This window comes from Pyxicephalus adspersus, chromosome 7, assembly GCF_032062135.1.
Source record: "Pyxicephalus adspersus chromosome 7, UCB_Pads_2.0, whole genome shotgun sequence".
Classification (NCBI taxonomy): Eukaryota; Metazoa; Chordata; class Amphibia; order Anura; family Pyxicephalidae; genus Pyxicephalus; species Pyxicephalus adspersus.
Window position 1 is genome coordinate 36,121,809 of NC_092864.1, and position 27,459 is coordinate 36,149,267.

General features: G+C 36.6%; 1 protein-coding gene across 1 annotated transcript in view; it reads right to left on the bottom strand.

The window, feature by feature from the left end:
* The window catches only part of LRP1B (LDL receptor related protein 1B), a 500,403-nt gene that overhangs the window by 389,921 nt on the left and 83,023 nt on the right, over positions 1–27,459 (bottom strand). Inside the window, 4 exon segments of the mRNA XM_072419083.1 lie at positions 3,833–3,949; positions 11,917–12,042; positions 15,209–15,349; positions 20,104–20,226. Of these exon segments, the coding sequence (XP_072275184.1) occupies positions 3,833–3,949; positions 11,917–12,042; positions 15,209–15,349; positions 20,104–20,226 (507 nt within the window).

Genomic DNA, 27,459 nt, shown 5'->3' on the forward strand with positions numbered 1-27,459 from the left:
CTAGTGCAGCTAGACAGAGACAGTGCAGCATTGTTTTGCAGATTATATATATATATATATATATATATATATATATATATATATACACATACATACATATAAATCATAATCGGATTTGGATATATAAATATGTTTGGGAGCTATAGTTCAATTTTATCTAAAAAGTTGTCACCGAGTCATTGCTAATGGATTATACTTAGAAGGGGGCCAGAGATTTAACAAGGATTTTAACTGATCTATGCTTACATACATGAAAAAAGAAAAATCTTTCTTTAACAAAGGGACACATGGAAACATTTCCCTAACAATAAATATATTGAATGTTCAGCTCCTTTACTATGCAAATAAACAGTTAAAGTACATTTAAACAGTGTTCGACAATAGCGCAGCAAAGAAAATAACAGACTGCCCTGGAAATAAGCTCTGAAGCGAGGACTGCTTACAGCTAAAAATCTAAAGGCTTTCAAAAAGCCAGACAAATATAGATATTCAATCCCACTAAAGTCACTTGTAAAAATATGTTTTGTTCTATAAAACACTCATGGTAAAGGGATCAGAGCCTAATGCGCGGCTTTATCAGACTACACTTTGCAGAAATCCTGAAAATGCCATGCATCTCCTGATTCTGTTTCTAGTTTTTCTTGCTTTATGGGGAGCAGAAATGGATTAGTGTTTAAAGATGACATTTATTCTGCTTACATTTTGCCTTCCCTGGTTCTTCCTTCCTCCTCATCAACATGCAAAAGACATTTTGAAATTTCTATATTGATTACATACTTTTTTTAGATGTATGAATGTCTCAGGGTCTACATTCTTGTCTAAGTAACTCTGGCAGATCATTGTTGGTAGAGGAGGTCATCTGGGTGATGTACTAAGCCTTTGAAAACATTGCAGCACCGTGCCTCAGTACTCCTCCTGAGATCCCTAAAGTTGCCAGGATTTGGAGGGACTTGAAGCAAAAATTCCCTGATAGATGAATTTAAGTTGGAAAAGTTGGTTTACCAAGAATGATTGTATTTGTATATAGGTTGTCCTAGGTAATACTTATGTGATGCTGAGCTTCATTAATGAAAGATCTAAAAATCCAACCAATTAAAAGAGCAGGGACAGTCAGGCTGGGGGGAAAAAGGCTATATGTTCCCGTACATTCTTCAGCTAGGAATTTAGGAGGGCTCCATCTGTGTTACAATGTACATTATGAAAGACTTCCAATGTACAATGAAATTGGAGTACACAATTTCTGTACAGGAGCCCATGCAACTTTTCAGGACTGAAAAGAAAGCTAGAGTTCCACTTTCATAATGTCTGAGATCCTAAATTTGATAGTAACTCTGCACTTGGCAGGTACATGTTTACAATAAGAATGTAAGAAGCTAGACATAGGTAACTTCGTATGGGCTTTATGTGCTTACAGTGCAATTTTAGTGGGTGGGTATTTTGAGTTATTATACCAATGTTCACCTTTCAATGGGAAATTTGATGATTATGAGATCTGCTTGATGGGTGTTCACCCTCTCCTGTTGGCAGGAAGGTTTCCTGTATAGTAGAGAAAGGGAACGAATCCCAAGTGATGGATATTTATCTTGAGGACAAAGAGTTTCACTATATAGAAACAGCAAAGATCCTGGGGCATCGGCCTCCATCAGGTAAGTCAGCGAACCCAATGAAAAAGACAGAAAGCCATGAGTGCTCTAGATTCAGGACTGCTGGAAAGGGGCTGCTTCACTTCAATGAGGGCAGTTGAGGGCCTGTCAGCTAGCTCAAAGAAAGTAGATAGTAGAGTCCTTCTAGCAGTGTGTGTCTCTTATGTTCTCCAGATCATAAACTGTCTGCATTGACATTCTGCACTCCAACCTTCTCTCCTTCACTTGCTGCCTGTCATTTATTTAATCAAACTTAAAGAATGAAAAGAGGAATTGAGCCTGTGTGTTGATAACCAAAAACCCAGAAAATCCACAAACAAATCAGCCACCCCTACAGAAGATGGGCTACATACATTTATTTTACCCTATCAAATATTGTATTCTGTTTTTGGTCAGATGTTCTGCTTTAAATACAATAAATTTGTCCATTCCTTTTACCTAGGAAAAGATAAAACAAAAAGGCTAAAAGATGTCTCAGCGAACAATCAATCCATAAGGCAAATGCACAATATTCAATCAGCTCCTTAACTGCCCAGAGATGACATTTAATTGTAATTGCTTACATGCCCTTTCTGTACTTCTCCTGCAGCTCCATCCAGTGAATCCACCAAGCTCCTTTCAGAACCTGACCTCTTGTTCTGCTATTGACTTGTGATGTATTGAGAAGGAACAAGGCTGAAAATGGTCAGGGGCCAATCAGTTTGGTTACTTTCCACTCTTTACAGAAAAAAAACATAAATATAGCCGAACACTATTCTACAAATAATTCTTGTGCTCTCCTTTCATCTTAAACATTGCGTGTGTCTATTCACCGCAAGCAGCCAAGTAGAAAAGAACAAGTGGTTACCAAGCAACCGGCATTGATTGAACATTGCAAAACAACGTGGATGATTTCTATATTGCATGAACACATATATCAGTATGGAAAAGGGAGGGGGAAGATGTGTATTATCATTCTTTCATCCTTTCCACTTCTTATTAGTTTTCCATTCTACAAGCTTTCCACTAGGATAGCCAATTTGCAATGATGTCCCCACAGACATTTCCCCCTTGGGATGAGAACCAGTCTGTATGCTGCATATTACATAATTAATACTATTCTGTCCGTTGATGTATGTATTACTGGGTGCATTAATGTAATTTATCAGTTGTGTTGACAGACATATCACACAACAACAGGAAGGTTATAAAAGTAGAAACAAAAAGAAATGGGGACTGAAAATCCTCATTTGGTCATAATTTGGCTTCTGCTTGGTTGAGGATAAAATATAAATGATAAATGTCAGATTTTGGTAGGACAGTCGTCTCAACCCCATGTCAGTTTGTGGCAGGACAATCTCCACAACTTCATGTCAAATTTTGGTAGGGCAGTCTTCTCTAGCCCCATTTAAGTTTGCGGCAGAACAATCCCCCAACCCCATCTCAGATTTTGGTAGGACAGCATCCCCAACACTATAACAGATTTTAGTAGGACAGTCTTCTCTACCCTCATGTCAGTTTGTGGCAGGACAATCTGCCCAACCCCATGTCAGTTTGTTGTATGACAGTTTCCCCAACCCCACGTCAGATTTTGGTAGGACAGTCTTCTCTTCTCAACTCTCTGAAGGTAAGTGATAGAATTCCTCCAGCAAGTCCTCCAGAAAAAATCCTCCTCACATACTAGATTCAAAGAAAAAGTGAATATTCAAAAAAAGAGGTAGGTTTATATTAGGAAGAGTTGGTATCAGGCTTTTGCTCATAAGGATGGTCAGTATTAGGGTTATGGTTACATACTGGTCTAGGCTGACATGTGTCTCAGAGTACAAGGAAAACTAAGCACTAAAGCCACACCACTAAAACCAAGTATACCAGAATTAGATTCTCAGACCTTTTTTGGGTGACAAGTTTGCTCTTGTTTATAGCCATCAAAGGGTACAAGGCCTTTTACCTATATATAGACTATATTACAAAGTTTTGCTGGGTACATGCATATGTCTTAAGTTGCCCTGAATAAGCCTTCTCAATTTGTGCTGATAGAGTTGAGTAGCGGGAAACTTTTGTTTCTTGTATTCCACCCTATGCTATTATGCCATTGTAATAAAAAACTTCAATATTCTTCAATTACTCAGACCCCTTCTATATCTAGTAGATAGAAAGATGAAGAAGAGTATATGATAATGACGTATTGTTTGAAAAAAAAAATCACTTACCACAGGACGTAGATTCATCTGATCTGTCTCCACAATCATCTTCCTGATCACACTGCCATGATTTGGAAATACAACGACCATTGGTACAGGAAAATTGGTGAGGCTGACAGGTCCTGGCTAAGGAGGATCAAGAGAATGGAATTATGTGAATACCTCTGTAATACACAACAAAGTAGATTGCCAAAAACAGAACATTTCTAGGGCATATCATGCTAAAACTTATTGAGCAAAGGATTTGTGATATGCTTTTTGTTTATTTGAGACGCCTGGGCCCACAATCCTTGGCAGGCCACCACAACACATATGCCACTATTTGTTACAGTTGTTAAACTTGTAATAATATTACTACTGTAAAGTTATACACTGGGGCTGCATTGTCGTCTATCTTGAAAGCGTATGATGAGAGACAACACACAAGAATGGTTGTGAAACATAGACAGTGTTGTCATCCTATATCAGTAAGAGACCAACCGAGTACCTATATGGCAGAATAACCAAGGTTTTAAAAGTTGCAGATTTAAAATTTAATAGAAACAAATTTTGAAATAAATGCAGAGTGCAGCTTTTTTAAGATTTTAGTAATGGGATTTACATATACACACAATTAGGAAGTAGCCAGGGGCTTTTTTATTCTTGGCAAGGTGTTTTGTTTTTTGACCGGCAGAGGGAAGAAGTTTTGGATTCGTTGCAATATCATGGTAAATATGTCTCCCATCTGTTTTAGAGACCCTGCTCTGTTTTGCCCTATGGCAATACTGATAAACCTTCACCATATTTTTTCATTGTGTCCACTGAGTTTGCATTCTATCTTTTTATTAACATTTACACTTTGCAAAACAAACCTTTTATAAACCTGACACAATATAAATACAATATACATATAGCAGATGATGATGATGATGATGATGAGGATGACGATGAAGTCCAGATCCATATAATACCTCACCACTTTACAATGTGGTTGCACAAATGTACTAAGTGCACAAATATGAAAACAATAAGTAAATTGTAAAGTCTTATGTTTCAATTAGAAATCCTCACTAGTCACCAGGATCTGTGCAGGATTACCCAATCCAAACCTGCCTTTATGTGTCCCCTCCTTCTGAAACATCCACTTCCTGATTACTTTTTTCTTCTACTCAGATTACTTACCCTATAAATAATTACTTTACTTACATTAAAAATAAAAAAAGCTGAAATAAATCTCCCACTACTTGTAAATCATCTTTAAGACATTAAGCCCAAATAAGTATACAGAGAAACTCCACACATTTCCCTTTAAAAAGATAATTCAATAAAGCTGTGTAAAAGAGATGCAAATGAAGTATTTATATAACATATGTCATTTTCTATCTTTTTATTTCTTCAAACTGCAACTCCTATTTGCGGTACTTTATGCAAGCTGTTGTATATGTTCTCTGTGAATTATGCCGCATTTTTTTTCTGTCAGTTTCTCTGCAAACTCCAGCAGTTATTAAATTACTCTTAGCACTACTGTTATAACTATTTTGTGATGTGTTGTGACACGCAATTCGTCAAGAATACTAATTGGTTCAGTCTCTTCATATATTTAATATTTTTACAGCAATTTACTTACAGACCAAAAATGCAACAAATTAGACTGTGTAGGCATTATCCAAACTTGAATTAATGCATTTTTTAGTAGGAAAAATACATAGGAAAACAAAGACTACCCACATGTTTACAGTACAAAAATTTCACAGCCACAGAATATGTTTAAATGTCAAACATAAACAGCATTTTTAGATCCCAGGTTCCCTATTACAAGTTTGTTTTACCATGAATAAGCCTTTTATTGGTAAAAAAAAGGCAGTTTTATCCAAAATCTTTGTTTTTAACCTTTTATAATATTGCTATATTTTTGTTTTTATGCAGATACTGATGGAATACTTAATTCCATGGAGAGATTATGAATCTTAATGGCTGATAATTATGTACATGTCCAAAACCATGGGGAGTTCTGATGCTCTTATGAAATGACTGTCTTGACAAACAACTTGATCTATTTTCAGTTTCTAAAGAATAATTCCTTCAAAGGAGGTAAAAAAAGTTAGAGTCAGGGTGCCTTAGAGGCCAGGAGTTTTTTTGTAACCTTTTTGCCTGTATGGCAAAACGTGAAACGTAATAAGACAAAGGTGGCCAACTTCCTTAGTATAGGGAGTCTCAGGATTGTTGTCTGTAAGGGCCATACAAAATATTTCCAGAAGATAGTGCTACAAGAGTTGGTCAAAGACTGGGGACAAATTCAAGGAGTTTGTCAGAAACTGTGGGCATACTACAGCAGATGGTTAGTGACTAAGGTCACGCTACAAGAGATGGTCAGAGACTGGGGACAAAGTGGATGGTTAAAGATTGTGGACATACTACAAAAGTTGCTCAAAAACTATGGAAATAATGGATGAGTTGGTGAGAGACCATAGTGGTATTACAGGAAATGGTCAGAGACCACAGTCACACAAAGAATATGAGAGCCAGGGGGATATTGCAGGAAATGGTTGGGCACTGTTGACTAACTTAAAATCAGAGACATCTGGTACACCAAATGAATGGCTAGGGAATAGGAACATGCTTCAGGACACATGTGAAAATATGGAGATATATTACAGAAGACTGATAGAGATTACTGTCATTACAATCCAGCAAGTCAGTAGTCCAAGAACAGTAGGCAAATAACAACCAAAAGGCATGTTGCCTGAAGGGGTTACAGGTTTGCCAGGTGAGTGGAACAAGGAACACAAATAAAACCATTTTTATTTATAAGTTTCCAAGAGAAATTATGAAAGTACATTGACCTTGTATATTTCTCTTTTTTTTGTGATTGGATAGGGTGGTATTTATTCACTGTGCCATAATTATTAATTATATCATATCATACAAAGAAGATAAAGCTTTACAGGATAAAGCTGTGCTTTAAAACTAAAGTCACTCCTCAAAAAATCAATATACATCCACCTATATCTCGTAACACAACATCCAACCACAATCAAAGCAAACCCCCAATCAATGTGACACAACCACCACAAACCATAACTGAATACCCACATTACAATATCCCATAACAGAAAAAAAAAAAGATTACCAGTAACAGCTCAGCTTAATAGTATAGTAACAAATTATTTTTTTAACATTTTAATGAAAAGGCTAATTGATATTGCCATATTAATATCAATCATCTTAAAGTTCCAGTGGACACGTGCAAAAAAAATTATTGTAACCGATCACATACTAATATAATTCCACAAAGTTGTTCTGCACTGCAAACAACCCGGGTTCCATCTAATCTTGAGTTTTACATACGGAGCAGTGAGCAACCTCATGAACCACCCCTGACATCCCCCCTACGAGATACTGGTCCTCTTGGTAACGTAAAACCTTTGCTACCTACTTTTTGTTAACAAAAATAGTGCACAGTGGAAAGATTTAGACTGGGACCTTTTAATATTTTGAAGAAGGGTTTAAAGTTTCTGCAGTGTTTTTTTGTATCCCCTCTCTTGCATGGGCAATAGATAAACAAGAAGTGATAGAAAGTTTTTATTCATTTTCACTTTTTCCCTAAATAAACAAAAAATACTGAAGCCAGAATTTACAGGATAACTAAAGAACAACAAAGAATATAAATGTAACATATGTAATATATTAAAATTTTACCTCCTGATGTGGTAGCTGCATTGTTTGTTTGTTTTTTTCTTATCGCTAAGAACATTTGTCGCAAGTACAGAAAATTCTAGATAAAATATGTCACTTTTTGTTTAGCTGACCTAGAAACAGAACACAACTATGCACAGGTAAACTAGCGATCTTTGACCTCCATGTGATTGAGATGAAAAAAAACAAAGACATCTGAAGTTCACCCAAGGTGGTCAAATCCAAGCTGATCACAAATTCAGCATGAACATCTGCCATCTGGTTCTGTTCAACAGGAACCACATGAAGCCAATATGCAGTATAAATTCAAAAAGTCTATGGCCACCAACTTTACAAGTCAATTGCAAAACCTCTGAACATAGTAATATGATCAAAAGTGCTAAGGGGAGAGATTGGGGTTGGGGGAAGGGGGATGGATGTTGGAGACCAACTACAAATTTTCAAGATAATTGCAAATCTCCTAAACATAGTATTGTCATCAAAACTCCAAATGGGGGCCAATGGCAATTGTAGGTACATGTTCAAAGTTAAAACATTTAAAAAAACATGTACCTTTTCATAAATTATTAGCATCTGAATACTTCCATTTACAATAGTCTTTTTCCAAAGTCAGTTGGATTTTGAAATGAACATAAGCAAATTTGAGCTACAATAACTATAAATACACCAATGGAGTAAAATGTAGTATACATAGAAATTGTGTTATTTTGCAGGATTACAGGTGATAATTAATCGAAAAGAATCTGAAAAGAACACAGAACTTCATCTGTGTACTGGGAAAATGCAATATGTTTAATTTTTGTTTAAGGTAAGGCTTTCTTAAAACATGTAAAAAAAATACAGTGAATTAATTTTAAAAATCTAACCTCAGCATATACAGAATTAATTTTAGGCAAGTCAAAGACATGCAACCTTTTATTAACAGACCCCGCTGTGATTTGCTATGTCTGACATTTCCCTAATAAACACGGTTTATATTTTTGTCTTCCATAACCTTCTTCATGACAAACCAATCATCTGGCAAGTACACTGCGGGGAACCATTTTATCAGTCAATTAGTCAATTACTAATTGTGATGGAACGTGGAACACACTTTGTCTTTAGCTTGAAATGTCACCTCATAGGCATTTATGGTTTATTATTATTATTGGTATTATTAATAATGATTTTAACAGCTAAAGCATTTGCTTTTCCCAAGCTTAGTGTGTAATTCATTGGTCGTAAAAATGGACGTCCCTGTCTGAGCCGCAATGAGCTTTGACTGTCTGCCACTATGGTCAACAAACTTTTGCAAATTCATCTTTGATCCATGTAGTGTAAAAATGTCCTACTAATAGGAGTTTATGAGCTTTTTCACATCTAATTGCTTGTTCAGTACAAATTCCAGCTCCTTTGGCATGTACGAGCATCGTTGATAGAGAAAAGCTACACAGGTAATTATTCCTTCAAAGGATAAAAACAATTAACCATTGCCTTGCACACCTCGTGTACTAGAATCAGCTTTTGTCAATGGAATAAAACAGGAGTCTTGCATGTGTATGTAGAAATGGGTCAAGACCCCATTCCTGAGTGGGCACCAGTCCTTCAAAGGATAAGTTATTGTAAAGTTTGGGTTGGTATCCACAAAGGGTTTGATAATATATAAATGAATGAAAAACTTAAGAACCTAAAAATAAAGGATATTTAAAAGAAAATTCTATCTAAACCCAATCCCTAAAATATAATTTCAGCTTTAGGCTAAAAGTCTCCAGGTTTCATTGAAAATTACATGGTTCCCAGAGGCATCTGATACATGTTGGCAAAATCAAAATAATAAATGTACTATGCTTCATATCTGGTGGGACTGCTCTGCAGTTAATGTGTATTGTTTCTATATAGTTCAGCTCAGTGAGCAAATCTCTAATGAATCCATATCCTACATGCCTTGAATGCAGTTTGTTCCCATATATTTTTGTATTGAAAGTCTTCTTTGACACCCACAGTTGCTACTTGGCTTCTTAAGGTGCACTCTTTGTACTGAACCGAAGAAGCTCATATGATTTGCAATGACACACTTCATAAAGTTTTGAGTATATGGTTAATGTGGGTGATGTACATAAACTCTGAGGCTTATCGCACTCTAGTGTGTTGAAATTGTGAGAATATGGACAATTTTCTTTAGGAAAGCTTAGAATGCTATAACATGTTATTGTGGTGAACTATACTTCTTTTTGTACCTACCTATTCTTTTTACCTGTTATTCTTGAAACATTTGTTAATTCTGTTTCTGATTTATACGGTTTTGTTAATCTTTGCAAATTTTCAATAAAAATGTAAAGTTTTTAAAAAAAATGACTTGATTATACTGCTTTAAAGCCCTTGTACTGACACTTGTTATAAAGTGGCAATGTTCTGATCCTAAACTAAACAGAGTTATTATGCTATCAAATACTCTTTCAATGTAGACCACAAGCCGTGATGCCATGCTCACCACACAGGCATGGTTCAATGGTATCACAATCTGTAAACTCTCCCTGTAAATTGCTTGCAGCCATTGCTTGTCCATGTCCATATAGAAAGGAAATCACTTCAAAAGTCATTTTCAGTCTTACCTGCTAATCTTGCCAAGAAGACCCTTGGTAATATAGAGCACTTCCGGATAAGCAAGGATGACCAAACTCTGTCCCTATGTTACAATTAATATTTTGCATAGTCTTCAGTTTAGGCAAAGGTGACCCTGCCAGCACACATTGTACTTGCAAGGTTCACTTTGTCTCCAACACGAAGCCAATATCAATTGATGGAGTATTTGAAGGTTGTAGGAGATCAGCAGCAGTGAAATGTAATAAACGATGAAACAAATGTGATAGCCTTTATATACACAATACCGTAGCAAACCAAATGAACTTATATTAGTGAATATTTCTACTGTAAACAAACAGCCTATTTTCACATGAAACAAAAGCTTAAATCAGAGTTTCTCCACCTATGCTGCTCCTTCACCCTCTCTTCTATCCCCATTTATATCTGTTGACATTATGTTTCCCAGCACAAAGTCCACTTCACCATTTAGGTCAACGTTTGTCCCTGCGTAGCCTGCAACCTTATGTTACATCTACTAAGTTTTCAACTTGAACAAAAGCCAAGGGGATCATATTGAAATGTTTTATCATTCCTTAAACCACCTTTCCCTCTGGTTGTTACAGCACTCAAGTAAAGGCAAGTGATGTTTAAATTGCATCTCAAGCAAAAGTATAGTGGAACACTGGCAAGTGGCTGATGAAGACATAAGACATCTTCTGGGTAAGTAGAGTTCCAAGTTATTGTCAATAAACATGAAAACAGATAGAAAAAGAAAAATTAAGAGCAATATATTACTCAAGAATGCCCTGCACAAAATCATCTTCATTGATCTAAGCCTAACTGAGAATGTTTTGAGGTCTGCAATATTTCTTTGAACAGTTAAATCGCTAAAAAGAAAAAAAGATCCTAAGTATATGTCTCTATTTCCTATTACGATAATGTCCTACAACTATGGCCTTTACTTCTATTTTCTGGACACTCCTGTAAAAGGGTCGCGGGGTGGTGTTGATAAAAACTGTCCATAGAAATTATTGTCAACAGCAGAAGAAAAATGATCATTATCTAAAAGGAAGAAAAACACAACTGAAACACCATCAAATTTGATGTTTTCCAGCACTCAGATGTGTGAAACTACTGAGTGCTTAACACACACTATTGATTTGTCTGCTGTAGTAATGGACAATTTGTTCTTTCAACAAATGGACCAGGTGTACTGTATCACAATCACCTTAAATGGACATAACAATGGCGTACCGGAGTGCGGATAAGATAGCTACTACAGTTAAACAGGATTTCATTTCTCGTGTGACTTTAATGTAGAACTTAAGGTGAATGTGTGCCTTGCCTATGAGGGCAACTGTAGGAATCTAACTTTAAAGCACAACTCAACTTTTCTGCCTACCTAATTCCACGCTAAATATTTAGCCCTGAAGAAGGGTGAGGCCTTTTTCTCCTAAAAGAACATTTTTTTTAACCCAAATAATCAAACAAAACCTTAAATTCAGTTGAAAATCTTGAAACCCTGAAATTATTCTTGCTCTTAAAGAATGCGACACAAGAAAGGAAAACCTAGCTGTCAGAAAATGAACCAGGTACATAAAACCTATCGATGCAGGGACTACCCAGAGCTTCAAGAAATCGTTGGCCTATTGAGAACACTAGAGACCACTCAGTCGAAATACCAATTTTGGAGAATTCTACAAAGGCACCCGTGTGTAAACCTAAACACCATGAAAAATTACTTGCTTAGCTTCGCTAAGTTAATTCTAAGGCATAATCTCTTTATCATCAGTGCCACATGAGTGTGACAAGCTAAATTTTCATGCTGTGTACATAGACTCACTCACGCATCTTACCTGAGCAGGTCTCATTAGATTCGTCTTCATTATTTCCGCAATCATTGGCGCCATCACAGAGCCACCTCTTGGGAATGCAGCGGTTACTCTGGCACTTAAATTGATCTCCCGGACAGCTGTGGTTCACTAGCAAAACAAGAAGACGCAAGTGAAAACACTTAACATGCGCTGCTTGCAAATGAGCCCGTCTCCAAAATAATGCATGTAAATGGGCCTCCAAAATTATAGTGAGATGAGAGTGTGTCAGATAGCATTTATTTTTATTAACAGATGAATAAAGAGCTAAATGAGTTTTTAATGGTATTTTGTTCAAAAGAAAATGAATGCTACAAAGTCATTTGTCAACACTGAGATAAGCTTTAATTCCAGAGACAATGGCTCATAATTTTTATATTGTTAACAACCAAATGGTAATCAGCTTTTTAGTGATTCATGTTCCAGAAAGTGATCTTCTAGTGGCTGCACTCAGAATAATTGGCTTTTGCGCAACCTACGTTAAACATTTATTCTTCTTAATAATTTTGGTCCCAAAGCAGTGAAAAATTCATTGCGCTGAATAAAAGGTAACCTTCATAGGAAGTAAAGAAAACCATTTAAGTCATCTACTGCCCTTCTAGCTAACAGCTTAAAATGTATTCCACAGCCATGTAGAGTACACATTGAGACCAATTTATAGGTAAACCAATGGGAAATATACTAACTAAATGCAAACATGTTCCTAAAAGTACTACAGGGCTTCCATGCTTGCTGCCAATCTCTCTAAGGCTGAACAATAGTCAAAATCAAATTCTAATTTTTCAACCTACTTTGAAAGAAACAGTTGTAAATGATTACCAGTTTCAATGGTTTTCAAAACCAAGAACAGAACTATGTATTACCTTCATTTTCCCTTATTTTCACCTCCTTCACACTAGTGTCAAGAATAAAAAAGCAAAAAAATCCATTTTTTTAGATTTATGTTAAACTGAGTTGTGATGACAGATTGGGGTTTTCCACAGATTTACACTAGTGTTCAATGACTTCTACTGTCTACTGTTAGGGCCCCTTCTCTTTAACAAATCATCTGATATTAGTAGGTGTAAAATGTACCTTAATTAAAAAAAATAAATTATACTTACCTTTATCTGTCTTCAGCATTACTGAAATTATTGTAATTTCCTATTAAAAAGATTGTGAAAGCAGAGCGAGTGAAATCCAACACTAAAGTCAATTGCAAGATCATCTTCTTGCAAGATTGAAGCAGTTTCATATTTTAAAGGAATCTTGCTGGAAAGAAAGTGACTTAGACTTTGCCTAGGTAGATGGTAGGGGTAAGGTAAGACTAATTCTACTTTATTTATCAGCTCAGTCAGTTCATCTGGTGGAGCACTCATCCAAAACAACTAGGCTTCACTGACGCCATTCTTGGGATTGGTTGAAGTCCTCTAGAAAAGAAAGAGATGGGCAGGCCAATGTTGAAGCCTATCATTGCATGATCTTGTGTGTGAGCAATTTTTTCCTGATCCAAAGATGAAGCAGCTCAAATTTGTGTTGGAATCCACTCGCATTCGAACCATCTCACCAGTACAACTGTTACATAGTAGCCAATTTCAGCTCAAATTATTCTAGAGCACCTTTAAGTTAAAAATAATATATAACAAGTTACTATGCGCAAATTCCTTACTGTCCTTTTTTCTAGTAAATTCTCCAAAGGACCAGCACCCTATCCCTTTGAATTCCAACTTGTTACATTTTAGAACTTTGTAATTATTTTAACAACACTTGAGAATCCAGACGTTTGTGCTGAACAATTAGTCTGGTTATTATAAATCTTTCTCATTAATTTTCATTGCTTCTGGAACTGTGAATCACAAAAATGGGTTTATGATCTGTTTGACCTTAAGCAGTGCTGAATAAGATACTACAGATAATTAGGCCTGAAACACAACTTTTCAATAAACATTGGTTATGACCACAGGTCACACTCACAATGTCACAGGCTCTGCTATGTGCTGGTATAAGGAGATCCGGTAATAGCAATGAACATGATAGGTGATAATTACAATTATAAGTGGGAGTATAAAGGTGGAACATTTAAAAGCTGAACTCCGTGCACACATCTAAATACCTCTTTGAAACATACTCATGTGAATTGTTTAATTGAGAAGAGGATTTTAATTTCTGTCCAACCACTTTTTTGATTCATACACTTCTTCCAGACAGCCCAACATAAAGGGTGACATGATTTATACTGCTAAAGCTGAGGTATACAATGGTGTCACCTACAGGCCCCAGCATGCTCTAGTTTTGTCCTGTTTCTGATGCACTCAGCAATAATATCTCTACAATTAATAATAATGTCAAGTATTTGTATAGCATGGACTTATGCAGTGCTTTACAAAATCTATAGAAACATCACTAACTGCCCTGTGGAGTAGCTCATAATTAAATTTCCCTACCATAGTCAATTCCATAGCCAGTTAACCTACCAATAGAACTTTGGGATGTGTAAAAAACATTGAATACCTGGAGGAATCTGAAGTAAACAGATTGAGAACAAAAAAACTCCAAGCGGGTGGTACCAGATATGCCAATGGTGTCAGGTAGTGTATTTGGCCAACAGAACAAGTCCCTACTTGGTGGAAGGGAGGTTGTTTATTGTCAGAAAATACTTCCAGTCCTAGGATGACCTAGGATCACATCTGTAGGTGCAATACAGTAAATATTAGTCAGGCCAATAAAATAAATGAATGCAGCCACCTTGATCATAAGCTGGTAGTTATTGTGCAATGCAAAAAAATAAAAATAAATCTAGACACTTTAATTTATCCATGTCAGATTCCCAAATGTATTCATGTTTCACTTCTACTCAGTGTACTTGGAAGGAACCATGCGTGGTGGGTAATTTCACCCTACACCTGCATAATGACAGAGGACAAAGCATTGGCGATGAGATAACAGTGTATTAACACTTTGTTGTGTATTGCTTCTTCACTAGAATGGTGGGGCCCCTGGCACATCACAAGCAGTGAGAATATATTATAGAAAGGTTTGCAGTATGGATAAAGGTAACATTTAAGGTAAAGTGGTGATTTCTTCTAAGAGTTTTCCATGTTAGCTTCACTTGACATTTTCCAGGGTCGTAAACCCATGTCCTCATAGCCTTGTTACATAATTAAGCAATTATAATTCTTGTTAATACATTCACAGTTATATGACTTTGGAAGCCCTGGACACCCGCTGGAACAGACAGCAGTAACACACCGTCTGGGTTCATCTATAAATAAATACGTTGTAAATGACAAATACGTACAGCAGGCTTCAATATTTTCATCACTCCCATCCAGGCAGTCATCCTCTCCATCGCACCTCCAGCCCTCTTGTATGCAGTGTTGATTTTTACACTGAAATTCTTCGAGATTGCAAACCTTTGGCAAGGTGTCATCAGTATTAACTGTAAGTAATCAACAGAAGAAAGGGCACAGTTACCTAGTCTTATTTATGTAAAAAGAAAAAAAAAGTAAAACTGTATAAACTATACTGGAGGATTCATTTGCAAGTGGTTTGTGCTAGTACAAACATTCACACATGTTGCAATACTTTTTATTGTCAAGGTAAGGAGGAACTTTTGCAGGGCTGCATCCCTTCCAAAGCATTTGTGAAAAATTGGGATGCCACATACCCCCAAAAAAATTCAATAAAGTATAAAGGTAATTTATAACATGCCCTGTCCTACTCCCCTGCCATTTCCTCTTGAAACTCTTGCTGGTAAAGAATATTGGTAAATATACAGTATATACAGTGCAAAGGCATTTCTACCAATTGTAGACATCCAATCTTGCGGCAACAGTTTGTAGAATGCTGTGTTCTCTGTTCCAGGACGTCTGTAACTCTATGTTTAAAACAAGCTGCATTAAGATATAGTGTGAGGAGTCTGGTGTGTAGGAACTAGCGTGGTACGCACAAACTCTTGACAATAAACCTACTGGATACTTTTGAAATTGACTGGAATACCAATTGCCAGCCAACATCAGTATCTGTTCTAATAAATTCTACTTGGAATACATGGACATACATTCCCACTGCCTTCCTTCCTAGAGGAAGAGGACATTAAAGCCACAAAGTAGAGCAACTCAGAAATAATGCCCATGGTTCAGTAATGTCCAATAAGGTCTACCATATGAAGATGTCAGCACCAGCAAAGAGAATTGAGTGTAGTTAAAAACTGTTAATGCAGCAAAGTTTAAGAAGATAAATCACTTATCCCTTCTGCAATAAAGAATCTGTCTGTTCATTGTTTTCATTTTTAGCTTTGGTTCCCCCTTAAGTAATGACAAAGTAATATAAAGGCCCATTACAGAAATGTAAAAATTGATAAACTACTCTGTCCATAAAGGGTGTAGAAGTGTGAAAGCTGCAGAGGTAAAGAATGTTTTCACTGTACCCTCTTTTCAGTAATTTCTTTCTTTGCATATATTCTGAATATTTAAGTTACAGAAGTGGAAGCAGAAAGGAACCTATTCTCAGAAGACCAGGGGGATTTGCTCAGCAAGTTTCCATCCTGGGTCATGTACAGTTTCCTTGTTAGCAGACTATCCCGGTAATTTGTACGGTGTTTGTGCCAGAAATATGAACTTTGTATAAACAGGTTCTAAGTGACAGGAAATGGCTTTCATTAGTAGAAGAACCTGCAATGTACATAGTTTTGTTTACATTTCTAACAAGCAGATCTGTAAGTGAGGACAAATAAAAAAAATGCTATACAAAGCTCTGTGTCTAGCGGTGAAAGTGAAATTAAATGCGGATGAAGATGCAGACTTTCTTTGTGCAGCAGAGGTGACAAGTAAACAAACTAACATAATGAGTTTAACATTTCAGAATTCATCCACTTAAATAAAAATCACTGATGAAATTCTGTTTGGAACACTAACCTTTCCCTGACCTCTGAAATTACTAACTGTAAAATTCTGTCTATTTGTTAAGCTGCTGGTGTCTTTTCTATATGTTCTTTTGCCTCCCTAATGCTTCTAATTTGCAGAATTTGTTTTAAAAGTTGAAGTCTTGCCAGACTACTTTTTTTCTGTTCTGTGGGGTGGGGTGACCACTGTGAAGTTTTATCACTGTGTTCCCGGAGAATTCTTTTTACTTCTGGTCCTAAGGAAAGTGCCTACAGGAAGTGGTTAACACATACAGTATGAAGAAATTTTCATCCTGTTTGGATGACTTATTTGGACATCCCCTTATGTATCCAATGTTTAGGTGTTTGGGCAATAGATATCAGACTTTTTCTCCCTAACCTCAGATGGTATTACCACATACAGTGTGATTGAACCTGGCAGAGGATATAATCTTTCCAGATCCCATCCAAAAATGGTGATTGACATCCCTTGCTCTGTTTAAGTTTCCCCTACTTTTCTGGTAAATATTGTATTGGACAGAAAGAAAGTGAAAGTGAAATCTGCAATAGTGAAATAGACAACAAGGTTTCCATCAATGCTCCCTTTACCTGGCACCCCCCCCCCCCCCCAAAAAAAAAAAAAAAAAAAACAGAATACAAATCACAGACAGAGCTTCAAACTTAATGATGAATGAGTCCATGACAAGTTTATTAATATGTTTTAGGGTTACATCAAACAGCCAACGTGTTTCATGGATTCATACACTCTCACTTCATCAGGGCTCGTATTTAAGGAAGATTACATTAGATTTACCCATGTATTGTGTGTCCTTAACTATCCTGTAATGCTGAAGGCTTTCCCTTGCCAATCATATTTTTGTTATTGAAATGTTATACTGATGTACCTATAAATGCTTTTTGTTCCTTTATCCCCCAATTGTTTTTTTGTTGACTCCCTTAATAAATTCAGTAAAACTTTTGAAATACAGGAAAGAATATTGTAAACAAAACTGACAATAGAAATATTTGGTAAATTTAGCGCCCCTTGCCATTTATGAAGAAGTGTGTCCTATTCATGATATATTCACACTGAGCTCATACATAACAACAAATATTAGATATAACGTGTATCTTTGTCTCTTATAGGCCAACTGCTTGTAACGCCTTACCAGGATCCCTGGAAGGTGCAAGAGACATCACTGCTTTGACCAAATTTGTTGAATTCAGTTTGTCCTATCCATGATATATTGAAACTGAGCTCACATATGGCAGGAAATCTGAGCTATATCATATACCTCCCTCCCCTGAAGGCCACCCGCTGTTTAGGACTCATCAGGCTCCCAGGTAGGTGCATGTGACTTCACTGCTGTAACCAGGGCACAGAAACTCAAAAGTTCACACGATAAATACCAGAACCACCCCTGACGACCACCAGTCGATGCTATTGTTTACAACTACCAACTTGGAATAAAGAAATAGATCTCTATACATCTTAGGTAGAGGTTCCAATGTATTTTTAATGCACTTTGGGAGCAAATAATACCGCCAATGCGTTTATACCCTCCCTGGCGGTTTAAATAATACGTTTTTTTAAATGTCCAAGTGGTACATTTGAAAAAACATATTATTTTAAATTCCCTGCCTGGTCATGCCTCTTAGGCACACAGTCCCCCCCCCCCCCAGCCTCAAGCTCGCCGGGCCTGGCCCAGCTGGCATCTGCATCCCCTGGCCTCATGTCCCCAATGTTCACATGCCAGGAACGGGCAGGCATCGCCAGGCGATGTAGATGCCGGTCGGGCATTGCTGGAGGACACCTGTGGGCACGGCTGGAGGATGCCGTGGAAACGTGGGGACCAGGTAAGTTTTAAAACTCCCTTGCAATTCAACCTGGCTAGGTGTGGGCTCAGGGTTACCACTTTTTGTACTGAAAATTAACCCCGAGTCACACTTGGGAATACCTCTAGGGAGAATTCTAGTAACTCATGCCATGTATAGAGAAATGTGTTCTATCTATTAGATATTGATATCCAATAGATATACCTATACAAGAAACACTAGATATACTGTATAGATCATGTTGGCAGTATGTAGGCAAAGGTGAAGTGCCTCTGTTTCCTGCAGGCTACCCACTGCAAGAAATCCCATGGTTGCTAAGGTGATCACCAGAACCCCCCCTGACAAGCGCCAGCAAATGTGATAGTTGTGGATATTTGCCTTGAAATCTCATCACTGGTCACCGTGGTGACTTCACTGACACCTTCCTAGGAGCTTGGGAATCCTCAACTTTTTTTTCCAAAGTCGTAGTTTTGAAGGGTTGTAAGGGCCTGGTAAGGAAGAAGACCTTTCTAACTGCATGGAGGGTCCAGGACATTACTATTGTTTACAACTACCAGCATGAATTGGAGGGTCATAGTCCGCAATGGGCAGACCTCCGTGTCCAAACATATTAGTTTTGGGGTCCAATTAGTTTTTTTAAGCACTTTAGGGGACAAAAAAAAAACAACTGTAATTTGAAGAAAAAAGTATAGATAACCCTTCGGACAAAAGTTTTTGTTTTCGCACACATCATATTATTTTATTATTATTTTACTCCTGCTTCCTTTCCTTAGCTATTTCCCTGAGGTTGTGGCAAGGGTTATACTCTCAAAAAGCTTTATTTATCAATACTGTGCTAACAATAACATTGCTGTCAATATAAGTCCACCAGAATCCTTCATTGTTTTGGTATATCTAAACCCACCAAAAATGTAAAATTTTGGAGATTACTTGTCTATTGATGAGGAGGCTGAATTCATTTCTGTGCCTGGACACCTATGATTACCTACTTTACTGTATCTATATAGGGAGCCATGGTTGTCACCCAGGCTGGACTACAACCATACTTGGCTTTCTTTTTTTTCCATTACATGGGGCATAGAAAGATTTGTAGTTTACAGAAGGAAAAAAACATTTCCAGTTCTGCCTACAGATAGTGACAAGGTTTGTATATTTAACAAGGTCAACAGGTAATTTATATATTTGCTGAAAATGTTCTTAGCCTAAAAAAGAAAACTATTGCAGCCACCCCATGTAAGGAATGGTAAGCTGCAATATAATAAAATCTTGTTCTTGGGCTTGGTTATCCTTTACCTCTTGACTGCAAACATGACATTCGGTTGGTTTGGGAAATAAGAATGATTATTTCTTAAAATCCTTTTATACATACTGTAGGTCACATAGGTCATTATTTATCAGGTCCATGAATGTATATGTTACTTTTTAGTTTTGCAAGCAATAGAGGCAAAAAATGTATTTGTTTGAGGAAGCCTTACACACACAAGTTGAATTATTGTCATCCAGATGCTGGTTATCAGCACAGCCACAAACTCTCCCTCCAGGAATGGCAAGACAGAGCGTTCCGCAGCCTCCATTGTTCAAGCGGCAAGCGTTGTCACCTGCAGATAGAAAATATACACCTTAGCAGCTAATCATTCACAAGCAATAAGGAGGCCAACACAGAAACATCTTTGCTGGAAACAACGAAAACAAAATGGTATGGTTACTTAAATAGTGTTTGTGCATGGCCCCTGCAGGCAGTAGAGAAGTGAAATATTTGTGAATGGCCATAATATGTCTTTAGGTAGTAAATCTTATCCTTGCTCCACAGTAAAAAAACATCAAACTAACAATGAATATTGAGCTGGGCCCAAGTGTAAAGTGCCAATGTTTGTAGCATCTCACAAATGGTGGTGTGCAGGAGCTGATGAACGATGTCCAGGTTCTACAAGCTGGAGGAATCAGATTTGCAATGATAGATGTGGAGTTCAGGTTTCAGCCTCAATACAGAGAAACCATCTTTGCTGCGTGTTGTAAACCATCCTATTAATTAAAAACACTGCAAAATGCTAGTTTTAAAACCCAATTGAACCTTTATGTTTATGCAGCTCAAAAAATTCAGGTGCATAAAAGTAAAAGGTGTGCAAAGTACTACATTTATTTTTCACAGGCCTAGAACACACAAGCAGATCCAATACCAATTTTGCACCACACTGACCAATCCGATCAAAATTCCAAATGATATTTCTAAGTCAAGCTTCAGCTGCTAATTGCTATGGACTGTTTTTTCTTATCTTAACAATGGTGGACCATGTTCAAATAATATTGGTCAGCACGGCTACTTGTAGTTTCCACCAGGGGCTGCATATGGATGGGTATTATTACAGAGTCATTTGTCACCCTTTATTAGTGTTGCCTTGCAGTGTGCTTTAACAAATACATGAGCCTGTTTAACCTAGTGCACAACAAATATGTACAATGAGAACAAAATTGGTAATGGGCCATAGTTGGTCTAGTTAATGTCTGAGGGATTCTCAAACAGTTCTATATTTTAAAAAGGAGCAGAGTTAACTAGTTGTAGCTCTTGCTTCTAACAATGAAGAATTTTGATTTACCTTAAACTGTTAAAAGTGCCATAATATTGTCTCCATCAGAAACCTGAGGAACAGGTCAACATTAATGAACAGTGAATTAGAGGATAGAATATTGTCACAATATAATAAAAATGACCTAATTGGTATTATTTTATTAGGAACTGCAAATTTTTATCTGAACCTCTACCATTTGCCTCCTGCCATTGTCAAATTTTCCTATTAAAAAAATGTCTTCTTTTTTCCCTGTGATCTTTTACTTCCAGTGATTTCACTTTGAGGCCTTCTTTCCCCCACGGTGGAGGGGGAGAGGTGAAAGCCATCTTTCATCCTTCCCTCCACTTAAAGTAGTGTAAATTAAATTCAGTGTTGGAATATTGGGAGCCCATTGTGAGTGATGATGCGGCCCCTGGGAGGAGGGAAGATATAAACATTAGACTGAGCTCATGGGAAATGGCCAGATTGGCAAAGTGATGTTCTGTCTGAAAAGGATCTCCACCAATGAACCAATGAAGAGGTTGGGGATAGTGCTGTTGTGAGAGTTTACAAATATTTTCTTTTTTTTATACCGGGGTTTAGGCATGTCAGCCCCAAGGCATAAGCATTTTATGACTAGTTTTAAAGATTAAAACTACTTTTGAAATCGCATTCCCCATTAAAGCATTTTAGATTTACTATTTGATTGATCAGCTTTATATATTTCTTAGAGATGTTATCCTTCCAAAAAAAAAAAGGCCCAGATTTAGGCAACATTTATATGTAATAGCTACTTGTTGCTCAGATAAAAAAAAATACCACATAAAAAATCATTAGTACTTTGCTTGTCACACTGACCAAAAATTGCATAAAATATGGCTGTAATAACATGTATGTAGGTTTTTGGCCTCAGGGACAAATTGTAGACAATAATAAAAAGGAAGCAAAGCAATTTAGAACATACTGCGGGCTATAAATATTTAATTTATGTGGGCCAATTATCAAGCTAGGTTATGTTCTTCACGCCTCGGCCTGGAATGGATGAGGCGGATGTTCTATCATTTCAAGGCGTAAATTTAATTTGGTGTGTTGACAAAAGCTTAGGAAGGAAAAGAAACTGGGAGCCACCCAGGCCGGTGAATCTGAGTCGCCTTCTTAGCATCATTTAACTTTTGAACCTAGGCGGTAATCAAGTTTAGATCAAATTCCATCCAGCCATAAAAACGACTATTACATAAATAGCGGATGAAAAAAAAAGACTCCATGTTTATTGAGCGACCTTGGAATCAAGTACATTATTCTTTACGGTATGCAAATCTAAGTGCCTGAATAGGCAATCACACATTCTTCATCTCTGTGAAAATACAGATTTCAAAAGCATATTTTACATTTGCATGTAATTAAAATACAAATTATTTTCAAGAAGGAAAGGGTGAGGTGGGCACAGGAACAAAGACACTTATGCTATGATTATTGAGTTTCAGCCAGTCTGGGCAAGAAAAGTTTTTTGTATTGTCTTCTTCTAAATTTGTGAGAAACCAAAACATAAGAAAGATTAAAGTAGATCTTCATTTTAAAAAGTATCTATTGCCTACCTGATTACACTAAAAAAAAACAGGTGTTACCATCCTTCTTTTGCTTGAATTACGCTTATATTTGAGAATATTCCAGAAAATTTCCCATGGCCCTACCCTCTACATGTCGTGGCACCATGTTGGCTCTTTCTAGCTTCCATTTGTGCTTTGAATCTTGGGAAGTCCACATTACTGGAAATGGGGTATATGCACCATTTTAGGATCTAATACCACATCCATGCCCTATGCCTACTGACCTGGCTTTTCAAGATTTGAAGCATTTTAATGCCTGCAGAAGGTTGGTGAAGTAAATAATTTTTGATTGGAATGTATTGAATCACTCTGGTGGCCACCATAAACATCAGCAAGAAAAGGTAAGCAAACTTTTCAAGGATTTAATTTTTAGCGTTCAGGTCTGATTTACAGAAAATATTTTGTAGTTCATTGGCGTCTAAAAACTTTTTTGGGTTTTCTGATGGCTGTGATGGTTAAAAGGAACCTGATATCATAAGTGAAGATCAGATGAATTATTGGGAGCCTAAGTACCCTTAAATATATTCCTTTTGTCTTGAATTCCTCCTGAGACACAGAAGTACACCACATGTTCCTAGGCACCCCTGTTCCTTGAGTCGGATAACTGCATATCTGTAGTTTAAAATTATTTATAGGACTGTTGCCTATTGACTGCTAGTTTCAGGAATTTCACAGTTAGACTTGGTAATATCATTATTGTATTGCTCACTGTTCTCCTTGCTGGGGAAAAAGCCGTACATGAGAACCTGAAATGCAAGAATCCACCAGGCTTCTGCTTCATTCATACGTTAAGTTTGTTCTTTTTCTGCTTTTCCAGCTGTTCTCAACCAGGATCAATTTATTTATTTCTTTATTTATTAAAATAATGAATAATAGTTTTGACACAAGTAAACAAAGCTTTGCTTTCTACCAAAATAGTAATAATCATGTCCACAAACAGAAATACGGTGCAAAAAAAACAAGGTAAATCATAATACAGTAAGGATCAGCAGCAGCATAAAATTTGTGACTGAACCTTTAATCTCAGCTTTTTCTGTTTTTGGCACAGCTCAATAACCATCCTTTTTAAAAACAACCATATCCAAACATCAATAAAGTTTAGTCTGAAGATCATATTAAAGTAAATTTTGGTTCATATTTAACTTTTTTCTTCTTTTTTTCTTCTTATAACTACCTGGTAATCCCATTGCCCTTGCAGTTAACCCTTCCTGTCAATCCACACAAGCTTCGATTTTGGAGTAACGGAGAATGTACCAATGGTTCCCCTTTTGAATTTCAGTTTCAAAGATTCCAGGGATATGCCTTTGTACTACAAAAGTGGTTTATACTGCTCTTATATCCCAGTTATAGGTGCTCCCGCTACTTCTTGACCAGAGACAAGACAGTAATCAAAAGGACGAGGCCTTCCCCCCAAGAAGAACCATAGACATCAATTCAAAACCATTTAGAAGTTATAACCCTTTTATATTGCACCAAAAGGTTAAAGGAAGTTGACTAGAGCTCATCTTTTAGGACAGATTTCCCATTTATGAGTTGATTAATCCCAATTTCATTTCTTTTTCTCCGTCTAAACATGACCTTCATTTTGCACAGGCTTGTTTGCATACATTTCCCAGAATGTATTGCAGCCTCCCTTTAATACACTGATCGGTATGGTAAAGTACAGTTAAGCACTCATATTTCAAAGATAAATGTAAAAAGCACTGCGGGCAATTGTTGAGCGACTGTCAGAGTGTCAGGTGTCCCATTACTGTCCCCATATTGCCAAATAGCAGCCAGGCTGGTTGCTGTTGATGTGATGTGAATGAGTAATGTATGGCGAAGTAACATAACACAAACAGCAGCTGCACAGCTAGTATTAGAATCGACAGTGGCATTCAATGCAAGTAACACTTTCCAGCAAGCAGATGGCTATATGTGCTAATATTGGAGCCTGAGGGGGGCAGAGAATGGCTTGCTTAATTTAAACCTTTTATTCTACTGTGCTGCCAAAATAGCATGTTCTGCTTGCACTGCTTAGGAATATTTTAATTTTACAAAATGATAATCATTAGAAAAATGTTATAAAGCAAACCTGCCTTCTGTTTGTTTTAAACAGATTCCTTGTTTGCCACTACGTCATACTCTATTGACTTTTATTGTTTTCTTTTCAAGGATGCACATGTGAATATGATAAGCCTAAAATCCGTGTATATTTATTTGTTTTATATATAAATATATATAAAAAAAAATATTTATATATATATATATATATATATATATATATATATATATATTTATATTTAAAATCACACTGAAAATAACAGGATGATTTAACTTCATCATACCTATATCTGTATGCCCTCCATACAACTTCTGGTAATGCTTCTATTGAGACCATGAATGGTGCCCTGGGTAATCTCTTTGCAGTTTAGAATTTAGGACATCTGTAATCTCTTGGATAGTTTATGGTTTTACATGTCTGAGTCAGATGCACTGACACATGTGCATGGTTTATTAAACCTCTCCAAGACTGGATGAGATAGACTATCCTGAAAGAACCTAAGTTATCCAACAAATTTCTAAAAAAAACATTTGCTATTGGTTGACATGTTTTCAATTCAAGCCAGGTTTGCTAGAACACCCAGGTTCTCCTATGATAGTATATATATATATATATATATATATATAGATTCTATATCAACATGGTGTTCAAACTAGTGTGTGTATAGTTTTTTTCCATACCATGTCAAAATTAATTATAACTGGCTTACAGCTCTCAGACCTACACATATATTATACAGCAAGGTATATTATCTATAATACTGAACTATATTTTGGGTTCTAGTACCTTTACAAACACTTACTTACAGCTTTGAAAGACAGTTCTGATATAGCTTTTTATAAGAACTGAAAGTATACTAATATATTCTATTACTACACACATTATCCCACCTTCCCTGGGTAACCACATCTCTAATGGGCTGAGTTTCCATCATCTGAATTGCTATATGAACCAGCCATACTGTCATCCAACTTTGTGCCTTTAAACCTTACCGCTGGCAAGGTGAAATGGATGTTTGTATCATTGCTAGCTGGTCACCAATGGCTAGTTGTGATATCTTATCTGATGAGTGAGAAATGACTTCAGCAAGAAAACAACTAACCTAAGCTGAGGATTAATTCCTTATCATCATATTATTGATAAATCATCAATACAAGGTGTTTTATGCAAATGTTATAATTCCATATCCCCAATGTAATATTCTTTCTACAATTAATGTCATATCAGTTGCTTGAACGCTTAACTTTGCAGCAGGAGTTTAGCTAACCTAAGCTGATTATTAATTTCCTATCATCTGAATATTGATAAGTCAATATTAACAGGTGTTTTCTGCAAATGTTATATTATTTTTCCATATCTCAAATGTAATATTCTTACAATAAGAGTCATATCAGTTCTGTTAAACCCCAATGTGCTTTATAGTGTCATGCTTGAACCCTTACTATAGCAGAGGGAGTTTAGAAATTTAGGTCCTGGACCTGAAGACCCTCTAATCGTAAACCTGAGAAAAGTGATGATCGGAAAGTCAAGAAGGTTTTGTGCAATACGCTCAATGTGTACACATGGTCACTGGCACACAGAAAAGAGCAATTACCAGAACTTGAGAGATAAATGTAAAAGCAGAAGTTAAGGGAGTCTATGAGCGCTGACTCTCAGAGTCTCATAGGTATAGAGTTGCAGAACAATGCCCAACAACAGGCCACATTTAGATAAATGCCAATAGGTATACAAGGCCAAATTCTAAATGGTTTGTACACGAGAGAGCTTTTAAATATAAGTGTTTGCTTATAGTATTGTATCTCTTTTACAAAAAAGAAAAGACATATTTACATTGTCCTCGACTATCCAACTATAAGTTACCTTGTACAAAAGAAAAAAATAACTAAATAACAAGAGAAACTCTGATAAATGTTTATAGATATTACCTAATGGAAGTGGAAGTTTTTTTTTCTATTTTTTATTTCATTTAAGTGTTTTATTTTAAATGCATAGGTATATGCAAAGTTGCAACTAGACCTCCAGCTAGCCACCTCTATGCCAGGAAGTGCCATCAGCACCAGCAAATGAAGTGTATAATCCAGATCCTTTAAAGTGAGCTTGTTTTCTATCTGGTTCCACCAGTCAGCACACTCTGCGCCAGCAAAGGGGAATGGTCATCACCCTTAGGTGTGTAAAAAGCATCCAAGGAAGTTTTTTACAATTCCAAAAAATAAAAAGGGCTTCATGGAGTTGTAAGTTCAAATCCAAGACAGGACAATATCTGCATGAAGTTTGCATGTTCTCCCTCTGGGTTTTCATCTTGGACTTTGTTTTTTCTTTTCAGTCCCTTTCTGCAAAAAAAAAAAACTGCCTGATACCTGCTTTCCAAAGTGGAAGTTCCCCTTTAAAGCGTCTCTCTTATAATGTTCCATTTACTTTTCCCTTTGTCTCTCCCCTTTCTTTGAAGGCCCTCCATATTTGTCAGTGCTGGTTTATGTTTTTTTCTTGCCCATGCTGTTAGGATCCAAAACAATATTAGAACATTCAAGAGCAAATGTAAACTGTTATGTTTTCATTCTCTATACCAAAGCTTGCTTCTGTTTTTTTTGTTTGTTTGTTTCATTCCTCCCAGCTTTTATTGAGGCACAACACCAT